General features: G+C 38.5%; 1 protein-coding gene across 1 annotated transcript in view; it reads left to right on the forward strand.

Annotated features, from left to right (window-relative positions):
- rabgap1l (RAB GTPase activating protein 1-like) overlaps positions 1–15,068 on the forward strand; it is a 239,380-nt gene that overhangs the window by 4,095 nt on the left and 220,217 nt on the right. The window contains exons 2-4 of the mRNA XM_062028422.1: positions 9,541–9,761; positions 9,924–10,074; positions 12,232–12,445. Coding sequence (XP_061884406.1) covers positions 9,624–9,761; positions 9,924–10,074; positions 12,232–12,445 — 503 coding nt within the window. The 5' untranslated portion in view covers positions 9,541–9,623. The remainder of the gene's footprint in view (positions 1–9,540; positions 9,762–9,923; positions 10,075–12,231; positions 12,446–15,068) is intronic.

Raw genomic sequence — 15,068 nt, forward strand, 5'->3', positions numbered from 1 at the left:
CAAAACAGTGCAAAATAGTGTGCACTCACACAAAGTGTGGTTAAATACATTGCCAAAGACATGCTACCATTTAAGACTGTTACAAAACTAGCATTTTTTAAAAAAGTGTTGTCATGTTGGTGTTCCTCACTCGGAATTTGCCAAACTTTTAATTTTATTTTCAAATGACCTGATAATACATCTCTTTAAACTGTGTTTATATTGTTACTCTGCACTTTTGTTTAAAAATGTCCTAACTTGATTATTAAGTAATGTACAACTCTACCTCTGCCTATATGTTCAATATTGAAGTGCAACTTTGTTTGTCAATACTTTATTTAGCTATTTTATTCATTGTCATGGTTGTGTATATTTGAGCGCCATCCCCTCCTTAAGATATTTTATTACTTTTAGTTGTAATTTTGATTCAAGTGCAACATGTTACGAACAGACAAAGTATATTTTATTGTTATTTGTTTGTTTTAGTTACTTTGGAGATTAAAACATTTTCATTCCAATTACGTTAAAATACACAAGAAATAAAAGTTTATTGCATTTGAAAGGATATACATGTATTATTATTATAATGTATTATTATTACATTAATGGTTACTTAATCATGGCAATAATATGGTTGTTGTGTGTGTGTGTATATATATATATATATATATATATATATATATATATATATATATATATATATATATATATATATATATATCAAGCAAAATTTATCGGCCCAGGCCTAGCCATCATCGAATAATTTGCACAATTTACAATTATAATTTTTTCCTTAGAAAGGCTAAAAAAATGTATACATACATTTAAAAACAAAACTGTTATTAATTAGTATTAGCATATATTTTTTTATCGTTTTGCCATATTTTCAATTGTTGCTGCCTATTGTACAATGTACTTTGTTGAGATTTTTTTCAAGTGTCTGAAGACTTTTAATGTTTTTTTTAAATTTTTTTAATGAAGTACACTAACGACTAATTTAGCATCTTTTTCTGGTGTTATTATAGACTGTACTCATTTTTAGAGACTCTTTACTTCTGTCCCTCGATGTCTCTGACGAAAAAGGGGCGCTGCCGCGAGCATTACGTCACACTTGCTTCGCGCTGCTGCTCCAGTTTTACTTTCTCTGCTTAAAAGCAGCCACTGTCCTCCTCAATATTTTCAATTTTTTTAGATGACTGCCCGCAAGTATATCTGGGATATATTAAAATGATGTCAACATTGCAGACATGCTGACCACGCTCCAGACAATGGCGTGCGTTTTGTTTTCATTCGGGTTCAGCAGCACTGTTTTTGGTAATCAAAGTATTTTTTCTGTGGTCGAGTTTTCGATACATCACTTGTCAATAGTGTGCAAATAATATACTGTAACAACTAGCTGGTGTTAATGTTTTATGTTCGTGTGGTTTGGATTTGGTGTCAGTTTTTCCCATGTTTGCAAACACACCGTATGTGCCTGAAAGGTGATTGGCAGAGAATAAGAAAGTGTTGTTGCGTGTCTGGGGAAGCGTGGACTCACTTAGGCTAAAGTGCTTGCACGGAATGTAAAACCTGTTGGAATTGTGCCGTTTGTTATCATAAAATTGGTAATAAAAGTTAAAAATGGCGTCAGACTTTGTGATTCGTTCTGGGGGCTACAATATATCAGGCTACAATATATCATCCATCCATCCATTTCCTACCGCTTGTCCCTTTTGGGGTCGCGGGGGGAGCTGGAGCCTATCTCAGCTGCATTCAGGCGGAAGGCGGAGTACACCCTGGACAAATCGCCACCTCATCGCAGTACAATATATCATACTACTATAATTTGTTTTCAAGTAAAAAAAAACAACCTTTTATTTTCAAGGTGTGGCTGGAATGAAAATGCCGTGGTGGTGCGCCACATTCAATTACATTAAGGGGAAACCCTACAGTAGTGTTTAGACTCGGATGTGTTGCCATTAAAGGGGAACTGCACTTTTTTGGAATTTTGCCTATCATTCACAATCATTATGAAAGACATGACGACGGATGGATTTTTAAAAAATTCATTCTAACTATTAAATTAACGTAAATAAGTCTGCTTACAGCAGAGTCAATGGGAGGTCCTCTTATTTTGCCCATAAATCCAATAAATACCATTTAAAAAACAAAACAAAAAAAACCCACCACCAGCAATACTCCATTTACATTTCATACTTTGAATATTGACCAAGTATTAGTGATATTGTTATTAATAGCGCTAACGCAGACAAACTATTTATAGCGCCGCTGTGATCACAAGCCTGTTTACAATTTGGACATGATCAACTAGCGAGGTGTTTCCTCGCTTCCTTGCTCCTTGGCAGTTCATTGTAGATCATAAATCATGCATCTCACCGAAACAGAAGAAGTCTGAGGACGTATTTCAACAAGTTAGTATATTTTGACAGCCATTTAGGACCCGGAAAGGCTTGATTTCATGTGAATCGATACCCTGATATCGGTTTGTACAAAAGATAAAACTGCCAAATTTGATACCCATCCCTACCAGCTACGGTGTTTAGCGTAACAATATGCAAAATAACAAAAGATCATGTTGCTGGATATGTTGCTGTTAGTCGCTTTTTTCGGAAAAAAAAAATCTAGAATGCTCTGAATATTCGCTAAATATAGCACAAAAGTTGCTAACACTTATCCCATGTAGTCCCAGTGTGTGGTAGAAGCAGAGTTATGATGCCATCTACTGTACATGGTTGTAACGACAGGCTGCAGTCACAGACAGTCCCACCATAACGAACAAGGGCGTAACAGGTAGAACCGAATCAGATTTTGACTGTCCAAATCTATTTGTGGCAAGCTTGCACAAATCTAACACAGACACTACATCAGGGGTCTGTAACCTTTACGATCAAAAGTGACATTTTGGCCCCTTTTCCGCCAAAGAAAAATAGTATAGAGCTGCAAAACATAATACAGCTTATACACTTTTAAACGTATTGATCTTATAATTTATATTTTACAGAAAAAGCAATTGGCCCATGCAAAATTTTTCTCATGAGATTTTTCTTTTTTGGTAAGTATTCATGGTTAGCTTATCCTAGGGGTTATACACTCAAGTAGCGGACATCTTGCTCACTAAATAGACAGGCTTCCAGGCTCTTTTACTTGCCTTCTTTACACCTCAGGACTCAGCCTGTACACATTCACGGCCTCAGTCGGAAATGAGAAAACTCTTTTTAAAAATGCCTACTTTGCTCACTTTTGTGTAAAAAAAATCTAAGGGGAGCCACAGCAAAGAGGCTGAACAACCACATGCGACTCCAGTGCTGCGGGTTGCAGACCTCTGCTGTACATTAACAACAAATGACAGCACATATACTGACGGACATTGAAGTCGTCTTACTTCACATCACTTTTAGTTTGTATTTTTTTAATCCTTTGATTATTCAGATTGATCCAAAAAGTCAGAAACTAAGATAAAATCTTATGCCTAGAATGAGGGTTGATAATTTTTTTAGGACAATTAAACCATCAAGTCTTTATCATGTGTCAAGGTCAATGAACTTGATTGTTGTGATTATTAGATACAGATTTTTGCTTTCGTGTCTGGCAAAAAGCATAATTCAGTTTGCAGAGACACACACACACACACACACACACACACACACACACACACACACACACACACACACACACACACACACACACACACACACACACACACACACACACACACACACACACACACACACACACACACACACCCTCTCTGATGTAATGCAGCCTGTGGGCTCAGTGTGTTTTGGTTGACGTGTAGCTGGTCGAAATCACTCACAAGTCAGGTTTTCCTCTCTAATGGTTGGGTTGCGAGGCTGCCAACTGCGTTGGAGGAGCAGACCGAGACTCTTAATGACTAGCTTTTGTTTCGGCACTTTTCCACCAAGAAGTTCAGTTCAGTGCAGTTGAGCTCTGCATGGTTAATTGAGGAACAGTAAACTCTCTGGTCTGAGGTGTGTTCCCTCTCAGGATGGCCAAACAGGAGGACATTGTTGGACTTTACAAGTGTATTTTGTATATAACAGTACATATAGTACAGCCATAATGATAGGCCTATGAAATTACCAGTAGCTATTTGACTGAAATGTGTGTATGATTCATTCAGACTCTATCAGGACAGACCGGAGACTTAAGGCTATATACTATATATATTACAACAACATATGTTTCTGTTCGGTCCCTTCTGGAAATGGCCCATTATTCGCCTGTGTTGTTCTGGCCACTTGCTATAATTTAATTAGTGTGATTGGAGCACATGATCCTGTTCCTACCCACTGTTTTCATATTAATCGGCAGGGTATGCATAAATGGAATCATGTGTCTGAAATGAATGAAAGCCTCCTTTTTATAAGATGGCTAGGCCTTGGCCGATAATACATTATTGTGATGGATGATATATTGTCCCACAAATATTGCCGGTAAACGAAATTATTGTAAGCATTATTTTGAGACCAAATTAAGCACTAATGTAATCATAAAAATACCATTCAAATGCAATAAACTTTTCATTAGTTTTTTTTTTTTTTACCATTGTAACTGGAAAGTTAGAACCTTTTAATTATCCTAAATATGTTAAGAAACAATTACAATATAATGGAATCTCAATCTCTGTTAGCAAAATGTGCACTTCAATAAATATTGAACATCTTGGAGTGCAGTTTTTCCCCAGTTGAAAAGACGAGTCGGATATTTTATTGAGTTTTTTGTTGCTATCAGTTTCCAAACTCCTCCCTGAGCTGCTCCCTTACCGTGGTGAAGGAGTTTGCGTGTCCACATGATCCTAGGAGCGATGTTGTCCAGGGCTTCTGTGCCCCTTAGGCCATGTCTACACTAAGCCGGATAACCCCTTAAACGAATAATTATTTAGCCTAAGCCCCGTTTCAGCCACACTAAACCAGGGTTGAAGGTTCCCCTCCTCAGACAAATTTTTACATGGGTAAGTGCGCCGTGTATTTCTTGAATCTCGGGCTCTTAGCTTTGTATTGACTCATTGATTGTTTACAAACTGAGTTCGGAGAGGAAGTGATGCCAGAATGACCGTGCACCACACAGGAAGTGACGTCAAAAAGAACGTGCCACAGCCAGCTTCATAACAAGCGTAACTAACTACTGGAAAGATGTAGGCAAGTCATCCAGACATGTCCGTATTTCTCCTTCTTCTACATGTACAGACGCTTGTGGAAATCACACATGAATACCTTAAAGGCCTACTGAAATGACATTTTTTTATTTAAACGGGGATAGCAGATCCATTCTATGTGTCATACTTGATCATTTCGCGATATTGCCATATTTTTGCTGAAAGGATTTAGTATAGAACAACGACGATAAAGTTCGCAACTTTTGGTCGCTGATAAAAAAAAAAGCCTTGCCTATACCGGAAGTAGCGTGACGTCACAGGAGGAAGGATTCCTCACAATTCCCCGTTGTTTACAATGGAGCGAGAGAGATTCAGACCGAGAAAGCGACGATTACCCCATTAATTTGAGTGAGGATGAAAGATTTGTGAATGAGGAATGTTAGCGTGAAGGACTAGAGAGGCAGTGCAGGGTGTATCTTTTTTCGCTCTGACCGTAACTTAGGTACAAGGTCTCATTGGATTCCACACACTCTCCTTTTTCTATTGTGGATCACGGATTTGTATTTTAAACCACCTCGGATACTATATCCTCTTGAAAATGAGAGTCGAGAACGTGAAATGGACATTCACAGTGACTTTTATCTCCAAGACAATACATCCTTGACGCACTTTAGCTACGGAGCTAACGTGATAGCATCGGGCTCAAATGCAGATAGAAACAAAATAAAAAAAAACCCTGACTGGAAGGATAGACAGAAGATCAACAATACTATTAAACCATGAACATGTAAATACACGGTTAATAATTTCCAGCTTGGCGAAGCTTAACAATTGAAGCTAACTACGGAGCGGCGGCGGGCATTGTAGCTTTCGACGACACCCCGGCCGCCATCAGAGTCGGCAAGAAACATATATTTCCCCAAAGTTACGTACGTGACATGCACATAGCGACACGCACGTACGAGCAAGCGATCAAATGTTTGGAAGCCAAAGCTGTACTCACGGTAGTGCGTCTGCTATCCAGATCTCAAACACAACACAACCTCCTGATTGTGTTGCTGTAGTCCGCCGGTAATACACCGATCACACCTACAACTTTCTTCTTTGCAGTCTCCATTGTCCATTAAACAAATTGCAAAAGATTCACCAACACAGATGTCCAGAATACTGTGGAATTGTTCGATGAAAACAGAGCAGTTTGTATGGTGACACATTGGGTACGAATACTTCCGTTGCCGTCGTGACGTCACGCGCATACGTCATCATACATAGACGTTTCCAACCGGAAGTTTAGCGGAAAATTTAAAATTGCACTTTATAAGTTAACCCGGCCGTATTGGCATGTGTTGCAATGTTAAGATTTCATCATTGATATATAAACTATCAGACTGCGTGGTCGGTAGTAGTGGGTTTCAGTAGGCCTTTAAGTGAAGGAAACATGCGATTGCAGCTATTTCGGATACAACACATCTCAGATGGCAAGAGAACTTTCGAATGTCCGGGTCAGCTCTGATTCTACTTACCGAAAAACTTTGTCCCTTCCGCCCGTGGATGTGATACAGGCAGTGAGTGACTACACATATTGCTTTATGGATGTGACTGTGAAATGGCCAGGCAGCGTGCATGATGCCCGCATCTTCGCTAACTCCGCCATTAGCGTGCAGCTGAAAGATGAAACCATCTCCTTGTGTCCCAAACAACTGCTGGAAGATGAAGATCCGGTCCCTGTTTTTCTTTTGGTTGAACCAGCTTTCCCCTAATGCCATATCTCACGAAAGAATACCCCAATGGCGGAGTCAACCCACAACAACAATACTTTGGGTATTCTCTGTCTAGATTAATTGTTGTAATTGTTGTAAAATGTTCTTTATCATATTGTCTACTTTCTCATGTTGATTAAAGATTTGATTCATGTATGATGGCTCAGGTGTGATTCACTACAATAGGGCCCCACAGCACACTGAACGAGGTGGCTAACAATGTAGCTAATAGGGTTTTAATATATTCTGCCTATAGAGTCCTCTAAAAAAACTCCAAAAACCCCCAACAACGTTTTATATACTGTACACGCTGTGAGTATTTATGTAATGTAGTAACAGGCACATTCCTAAGAATAAGTATTATTTAACTGTATTTTGGTCATTTTATTGATTGATTTCAGAGCGCATAGCATCGTTTGCTGTTTCCATCATAACCAACTACATTACTACTAATCATGGCAGACTTCATGAAAACTAACGATGACTACTTTGGGACAAATGATGTACACGTTTTAAAACCTGGGTGCTAAGCAGATCCAACAATAGTGAAGCACTAAGCATCATGCAGCAGTATTGGTAAATGCTGAACAAGAAATACAAACTGCAAACATAATAAAAACAATCACTTACTGTACAATGTCCGCTTTCACTCTGATGTCGACTGAGGGGATGTTTAAATTTTCCAGCACAAGACATGTGTTCCCTGTTTAGGTGATGAATTCAATATAATCCTCACTCCACAAGTAAAAAATGCTGGGGAAAAACAAGCATCTTGTCGAGTCTTCCTACCATGTCTTCGGTTCTAAGTTGAATTTCAAAGTTCACCACATTCTCTGCTTATGACCACAACCATGAACTGATTAACGTGGACCCCGACCTAAACAAGTTGAAAAACGTATTCGGGTGTTACCATTTAGTGGTCAATTGTACGGAATATGCACTGTACTTTGCAATCTACTAATAAAAGTTTCAATCAATCAATGAATCAAACCTTCTACTAGACAAGTGTGAGACATGATTTAGAATTAACTTTTATGAACGTAAGGGTGATGCAGCAGCTCAATAGGTCAAGAGCTGCATTAGCTATGTTACTATGTTATGTTCATTCCTCGGCTTTAGCTCTTACACTGTAATGGAGTATTGTTTGCAGGTTTTTTTTAGAGTGCTTTACAGGCAGAATAGATTACCATATTTTTCGGACTATAAACCACTACTTTTTTTCCAACACTTTGCACCCTGCAGCTTATGAATAGGCTTTTGCTTCGCTAACGGTCATAATGTTCTGTATTCAGCGAATAGTTTTAATATTACACCGACAGAGACGCTGAAAAGGTTTGTTATTGTTTTTTGCTATAGCACCATCTTTTGGACAAGTTAGCTCACTGCAGGTGCTGCGGGGTGACCATGTACTTCCTGGTTTTTGCCGGAAGTATATTCGTCAATAGTGTTTCTGCTTGATATAATCTTCATTCATCACTCCAAGCAGCGTTTGTAAATTTTACTATAAAAATAAAGCAATTCATACTGACTAAACCATCCCATTTGTGATGTCTGCAGGGATATTTTTATGCACATTTGTACGTGCTATCCTGATGTAATCAAGCTAACGTCGTTAATATGCTAACACGCTTACAAGTGTCTGTATTAGTATAATTAACATACAATTAGCATCCTTTTTGTTTGTTTCAGTTTTGTAAATTCACCAAAAGGTCACCGTGAAGTTATTGAGTCTGTTTAGCTGATTGGAGAGCTAGCTACCGAAGCTAGTGGGTCCATGACGATGACTTCTGTTTTGTTTGATCAGTGGTTTTACTGCCGTGTTACAGAGACCGTATGAAAACAATTAAGGTATGTAAATAAACATTTACAAAATATTTCATCCCAATTTATTTCTGCGGCTAATATATTTACAAATATATCAAATCAAATCAACTTTATTTATAAAGCACATTTAAAATTTACCACAGGGGTAGCCAAAGTGCTGTGCAATGGGCAGGTTAAAAGATAATACGAGAACCGAGCAAACACAACACAACACAAACAGAACACGATAAAAAATAAAGAAATAAAATATAAAAACATAAAAACAGGTTCACAGCAGGTGTACTATGGGGCGCCATTGCAGGATGGATATCACTCAGTGTTAAAAGCCATGGAATAAAAGTATGTTTTTAAGAGAGATTTAAAAACAGGAAGAGAGGAAGCTTGTCTAACACTCAGAGGTAGGTCGTTCCAGAGCTTGGGAGCAGCAGCAGCGAAAGCTCTGTCACCTCTAAGCTTCAGCCTTGTGTCCGGGACCGTCAGTAGCAGCTGATCGGCTGATCTTAGGGATCGGGTGGGGCAGTAAGGCTAAAGGAGGTCGGAGAGATATGTTGGCGCAAGGTTGTTTAGACATTTAAAAACAAATAAAAATATATATTTTTTCTTCTAAAATTTGGTGGGTGTGGCTTAGATACTGCTGCGCTCGACAGCCCGGAAAATACGGTAATCCCATTAGCTACATTTTTAGCCGTCTCGTACCAATTGTTTTTTTAAAAAATTTATTTTGCACAAAAAACAGAAAAAACGTGTGTTCTGGTTCCAAATAAAAATTTTGAATGATTTCTTGATGGAACTTAATACAAATGATCCATCAAGTCAAAAACGTGGCACGCTCGACAGTAAACGTTGTTCTTGTCCATGTAGGATACAGAACTGGCTGACTTGGTGAGTAAGGGGGAGAGAGTCAACTCTGGTCTCCCCAGACCTTCCTGAGAGAAGAGTCAACCATGGATGACAGCCACTCTCTGAGCAAAGTCAGCAGTTCCACAGAATCCGTGGCCACCGTCACCAGCGAGGAGTTTGTTCTGGTACAACCCACTGCTACAGGGTCACCACAAGGCTCTGAGGGCAAACCAAGGCTTAAGGTCAGAAACTCGCCAGTACTATACAGTAGATAGTATGGATCATTCCTATAGTCCAGGCAACTTCCTGCCTTTCTCTATCTTTATGACTCATCTTCTTCACGGTGTGTTAGCGATACTTTTCTCTTCACCGTCCTCCTTTTAATGTGTACGCTCTTCCTCCAGATGTCTTGGAACGGTAGTGAGCAGCTGGAGAAAGCCATGGAGGAGGTGTTGGATGATGATGACGATGAAGTCAAGGTGGAGAAGAGCAGCGTGGAAAAGATGGAGAAACACAGCAACATGGAAATCCAAGACCTAGAGCACCAAACAACAGGTAGTCATTCTGGATCAGTCCTATTTGCAATCGTTTTCCAGTTAGTTGTTTTATGAATTTAATACACTCGGGATGCCAGTTTAATTGGTTCTGTGTCACAACGCGTACCTTGGAAAACTCGTATTGAGAAACAAGGGCCATTGATATTAGCTGAAATCAATTCAACCAGTGCTTGGTCCCCCGAAACACCACCATGTAACATACCTTTTAAAAAGAAAAATGTTTTTGATGAAAAATATTGTATCAAAAACTATACATAAGAATAGAGGTCTTCAACAGGGCGTCTGTGGAGGTACAGCTAGGGATGCGTGAAATTTTTATATTTCCCATGCAATTTTTTAACAAGTCTAAAAGTCATTAAACACACATTATAGTTGATCCAACACACTAGTGAACCGATAAATGGAGACAGAAGACGTCTTTCAGTCAGTAATGCACACATTGATGAAGTTCTTAACGGATGAATAAAGTACTTTAATTGAGTTGAATAGAATTTAATTCAGCGACACAAGGAGCTCTTTCAAGCAGGGCACTGGTTTTGTTGGTATGAATGGATGTGCTACTGTAGGGCACTGAATTGTTTGTTTGATCTTCCCATAATGCCAAAGTATAATAATTTATATTTTAGGAACGTACACTAGAATAAATGTAATTCATAAAATGAATATGTTGAAGATGAACATCATCGCTTTTTTTTTTTTTTTTTCAGACACGGTCGAGAACAAACTTCATAAATAGTATATAGTTTCACCGGTCACAACATTAGGTACACTTGTCCACTCTTGTGGTATTGTGCGCATGCCACAATTAGATGAAAATAATACTTGAGCCTATCTTATCTCATGGTCCCTCAGACCAAATCGCAATGGTGCCATCGTTTATCGTCAGAGTTTAGCCGCTAATCCAATTTCGTAGTGGTCAGTTGACAAAACAGTCCGGTGTATAAGGTTGTGGACAAATAGACATGGAAATATTCCTCCTTTGTAGACATAAGAGCAAGAAGGAATGTCATGCAAGCCTGCAGGCAGCAGCCACCACAACATTCTTACGACCTGAAGCAGAAGGGGATGAGGCTGGCAGACAGTAGTTTTATGAAGTAATGTAATAACATTGTACAATACCTTGTAGAGTGGACTCCTACGGCATCTCCCTCGAGTTGCCTCTCTGTCAAACACACCATCAGCATTGTCTCTATATTTTCATTTTAGCTATTATTTTAACATTCTGGGCTGCCTTTGTTGGACTCATTCTGCTTTGGTACGGTTTTGAAGTAGCAGTGATATGCTCAAACTGATTTACCAAGTCGGTTCCGTGCTCGGACATGTTTTGTGAGGAGGTTTTTCTTTAAGTCAATGAGTATCATCTGCTTCTTCTTCTCAGCACTCTCCTTCGCCCTCACTTTTTTCATTCCCATGATTGAAAGTTATGTCGATCTCTAGCTATAAGCTAGTAAGACCAGATGCCTAGATCTTACGAGGTTTACTGTGGAATTCGCTACGCCATCAAGCAGTGGGGAGGCTGGTAATCCGGAATTTTGCTTGCAACCTAAAGCATAACAATTAGCTGAGAGACAGCTTGTATCCCGAAAAGCTGAGGAACTCGTATCCCGAGGTACTACTGTACTTCAAATCAATTTAGACATTTAGCACTAACTGCTACACAATTTGTCAAATAATTAAGTGTATTCCACTACTTTTGGCACTTCTGTGAACTGAGAGGTTGTGTGTCAAATATAAGCCAGTCAGCAGTGGAATTTCATTTGCTGTGCTCATTGTTCTCCTTCCTGTTTGTGAAGCGTGAACATTCCAGGTCATTTGAACGAAGAGCCCCTAACATCCTGTGCCATTCTGTCACTTTTACATTTTCTGGCTTTTGGTTTGTTTTCCCTGTATCTACGTCTCTCTCTTTTGCCAGTGTTGAAAACTTGGATAGTGGCTCCCACTTCCTCTGGTAGCATAGCAGGCCTGTAGTAGCCACTTGTGAATGAAACTCGCAATTGGCAATATACAAGTGGCAAATAAATGTATCCAACCAAATTGACCACCTATTGCCTGACAATGGGGCTTCAATATTAAGTAGAGCAAAAGTATGAATGTTGACTGAATAACTAGGAAAAGAAAAACAAACCTCAAACACAGTTTTTATGTCTGCCAACAGAGGAACCGCCATCCTGTCCAGCACCAACAAGCCCCACAAACCAAGAGGAGGACAGCGTGCAGTTCAACAAGCTGTCCTACCTGGGCTGCACCTGGGTCAAAGCTCCTCGTAATGAAGCCGAAGCACAGAAAGCAATGGCCACTTTACTGGCTGAGAGTGCCATACCGATCCCCATCACCCTCCACGTCCCCTGTGGACCAGATGGCTCTGTGAGGTCAGTCATGATTGCCCTGAGAATTAGTTTGATAGATGAAGAGAAACTTAAGTCACATGAACTGCAACCTGGTACAGTAATGTGTTACCGCTGTCAAGAAGGTTCCTCTTTGTTGTCTATTGTTAGGTCCAGAAGAAGGTATACGCAAAAACTATGCGCAAAACCTTGTGGCGATGTGGAGTAAGGATGGGCGATATGGCATAAAATCTATATCATAATATATATTGCAGCCGTGTGCAATATTATTTCACATATAAATGATAATAGAGGCAATTCAAAACAGTCGATAAAAACTACCAATTTAATTGCTGATGTATGCAGTAATATTGTGTTATTTCCGGTTGTATTATTTTCTCAAAACTAATGTCAATCTACTTAATTAATTTCAATTTACTGTTAATATCTTGTTACGCTCTGTTGTAACATGGTTTTATCTACTCTTTTGTAAAATATAATTAGCTCGTTTATATTAGTTTTAGGTGATACTACAATTTTGGGTAGTAAGTATTTACAAGGGTGGAAATAGTTCATATTAATGCTGATACTTCAAATAATAAAAATAAAAAAAAGATCACAATTATAATCAGAAAAAAACACAGGATGGCGGTGTAACAATATCAGTTAAATATTCTAATTATTTCCAATTATTGGCTCTGATATAAATTCTTTGGTTTTTGCCCTTTGAGGCCTCATGTGACCAGGGACTTATTTACGGAGTTTGTAAACAATAATAGAAACAATAGATGTTGTCATAATAAAAAAATATCGAACTAACCACTACAGACATCATATATGGGACGGTTTAGTTGGTATGAGTTTTAGTTGTACTGTAAAACTTATAAATGTTGCTTGGAGTGATTAATGAAGAATACATACGAGTAAGAATGTCATGGACGATTAGAAGACGGAACGGCACTCTACTTCTGGTTGTTGAAAGCACCAAAAGGAACGAATATTGCAGCACCTGCAGTGAGTGAATTTGTCCAAAAGGTGGCGCCATAGCACAAACAATAAATCACCCTCTGTGTTTTTGCTCGCTTTTTGTTTTTTAAAATAATTTTTTATCATGGTCCGTCTAATAAGCCGCATGGTTCAAAGTGTAGTGAAAATGTAGGGGCTTATTGTCCAGAATTGATGGTACTTTGTATGGTTGATGTTTATATTTTTATCGATCCGCCCAACTTTGTTTACATTCAAGTGCTCTAGCTGAGCTATTCGCATATTGTCCTACAGTGTACAGTGTAGCATGGTTAGCTATTCCTCGTCCTCCAGTGAAAGTGATACTTAAAATACATTGTGTTTATTTTCCGCCATGCGAGGATTAGTGACTTTAGAAGTGGCTTTACTACACACTGGAGGGACGATAACTGCTTGCTAGAACGATACATTCCATTGAGGACGCGTTCGTTTGCTTGTCAAAGTTGTAGGACACATTTAGATGATATAACATTAGTAGTAAAAGCTCTATTGTTGCCCAAAGTAATATAATATATATCCTCCATATCGCACAACCCCAGTCTGTGGCATTGACCAAGCAGGAATTTACTACATATCTGTGGCTATTTGTGGAACTTATTCAAAAAGTGCCACATAAGCAAAATAATTATTTAGAACAATCTGAGGAAATTACTACAAAATGATTAGCAGAGATAATTTGCGTCAATTAGTACACTTCTATAGGGGCACCCTTCATTGCACAAAGGACATCGAGCTTGTACTCGATTTCTTGCTATGGCGCTCAGTAATGGATATGGCATAAGTGATCTTTTACTTCAGGTGGCTCATTATCTTTGCTCAATAAACATTTGTTAAATAAAAAATAAACTTAAAGGGCAACTGCACTTTTTTATTTTTATTTTGCCTATCGTTAACAATCATTATGAAAGACATGACTGATGTTTTTTTTAATGCATTCTAATTAAATACATTTGATCAAAAGTGTGCTTACAATGGGGCCTTTGGGAGCTGTTAATTTTCGCCTCTAAAGCCCTTGAACAAGTTTTATGTACATCATGTATGTATACGTTGTTAGTAACGAGCACATTTATAATAACATTTAATATTTATGTATTTTGATCATTTTAAGCATTAATTTAAAAAAAACGCATCACGTTTGCTTTTTTTTTCATCACTGATTTCTGCTCATGAGAGCCAACAAACATAACAAAACATCACTTACTGAACAATGTCTGCTTTCATTAGGATGGGATGTTCATATATTGCCATTTAGATGAAAAATGTCTTATAATCCTCGCGAAGAAACTCTCTGTGGGGGCGGGGGTAACAACAGCTTTTCGTGTCTTTCTCACCAGTTCTAGATCCTTAATGGCTATCAGTGTCCCACCTTGTCAGATTACCTACTGTGTAAGTGAGATGCATGATTTATTATCTGCAATAAACTTACAGGCAGTGAGGAAGCAGCAGACCACTCAATGATATAAACATAGGGACACAAGCTTGTGACCCCGGCACCTCTAGAAATAGTTTGTCTGCGTTAGCGCTTATAATAACAATATCACTAATACTTGGTTAATATTCAATCACAAAATGTAAATGGAGTATTGTTGGTGCTTTTTGAATGGTTATTTTATTGGATTTTATTGGCAAAATAGTGGAGCTCCCA

The sequence above is a fragment of the Entelurus aequoreus genome, linkage group LG19 (assembly GCF_033978785.1).
Source record: "Entelurus aequoreus isolate RoL-2023_Sb linkage group LG19, RoL_Eaeq_v1.1, whole genome shotgun sequence".
NCBI classification, from domain to species: Eukaryota; Metazoa; Chordata; class Actinopteri; order Syngnathiformes; family Syngnathidae; genus Entelurus; species Entelurus aequoreus.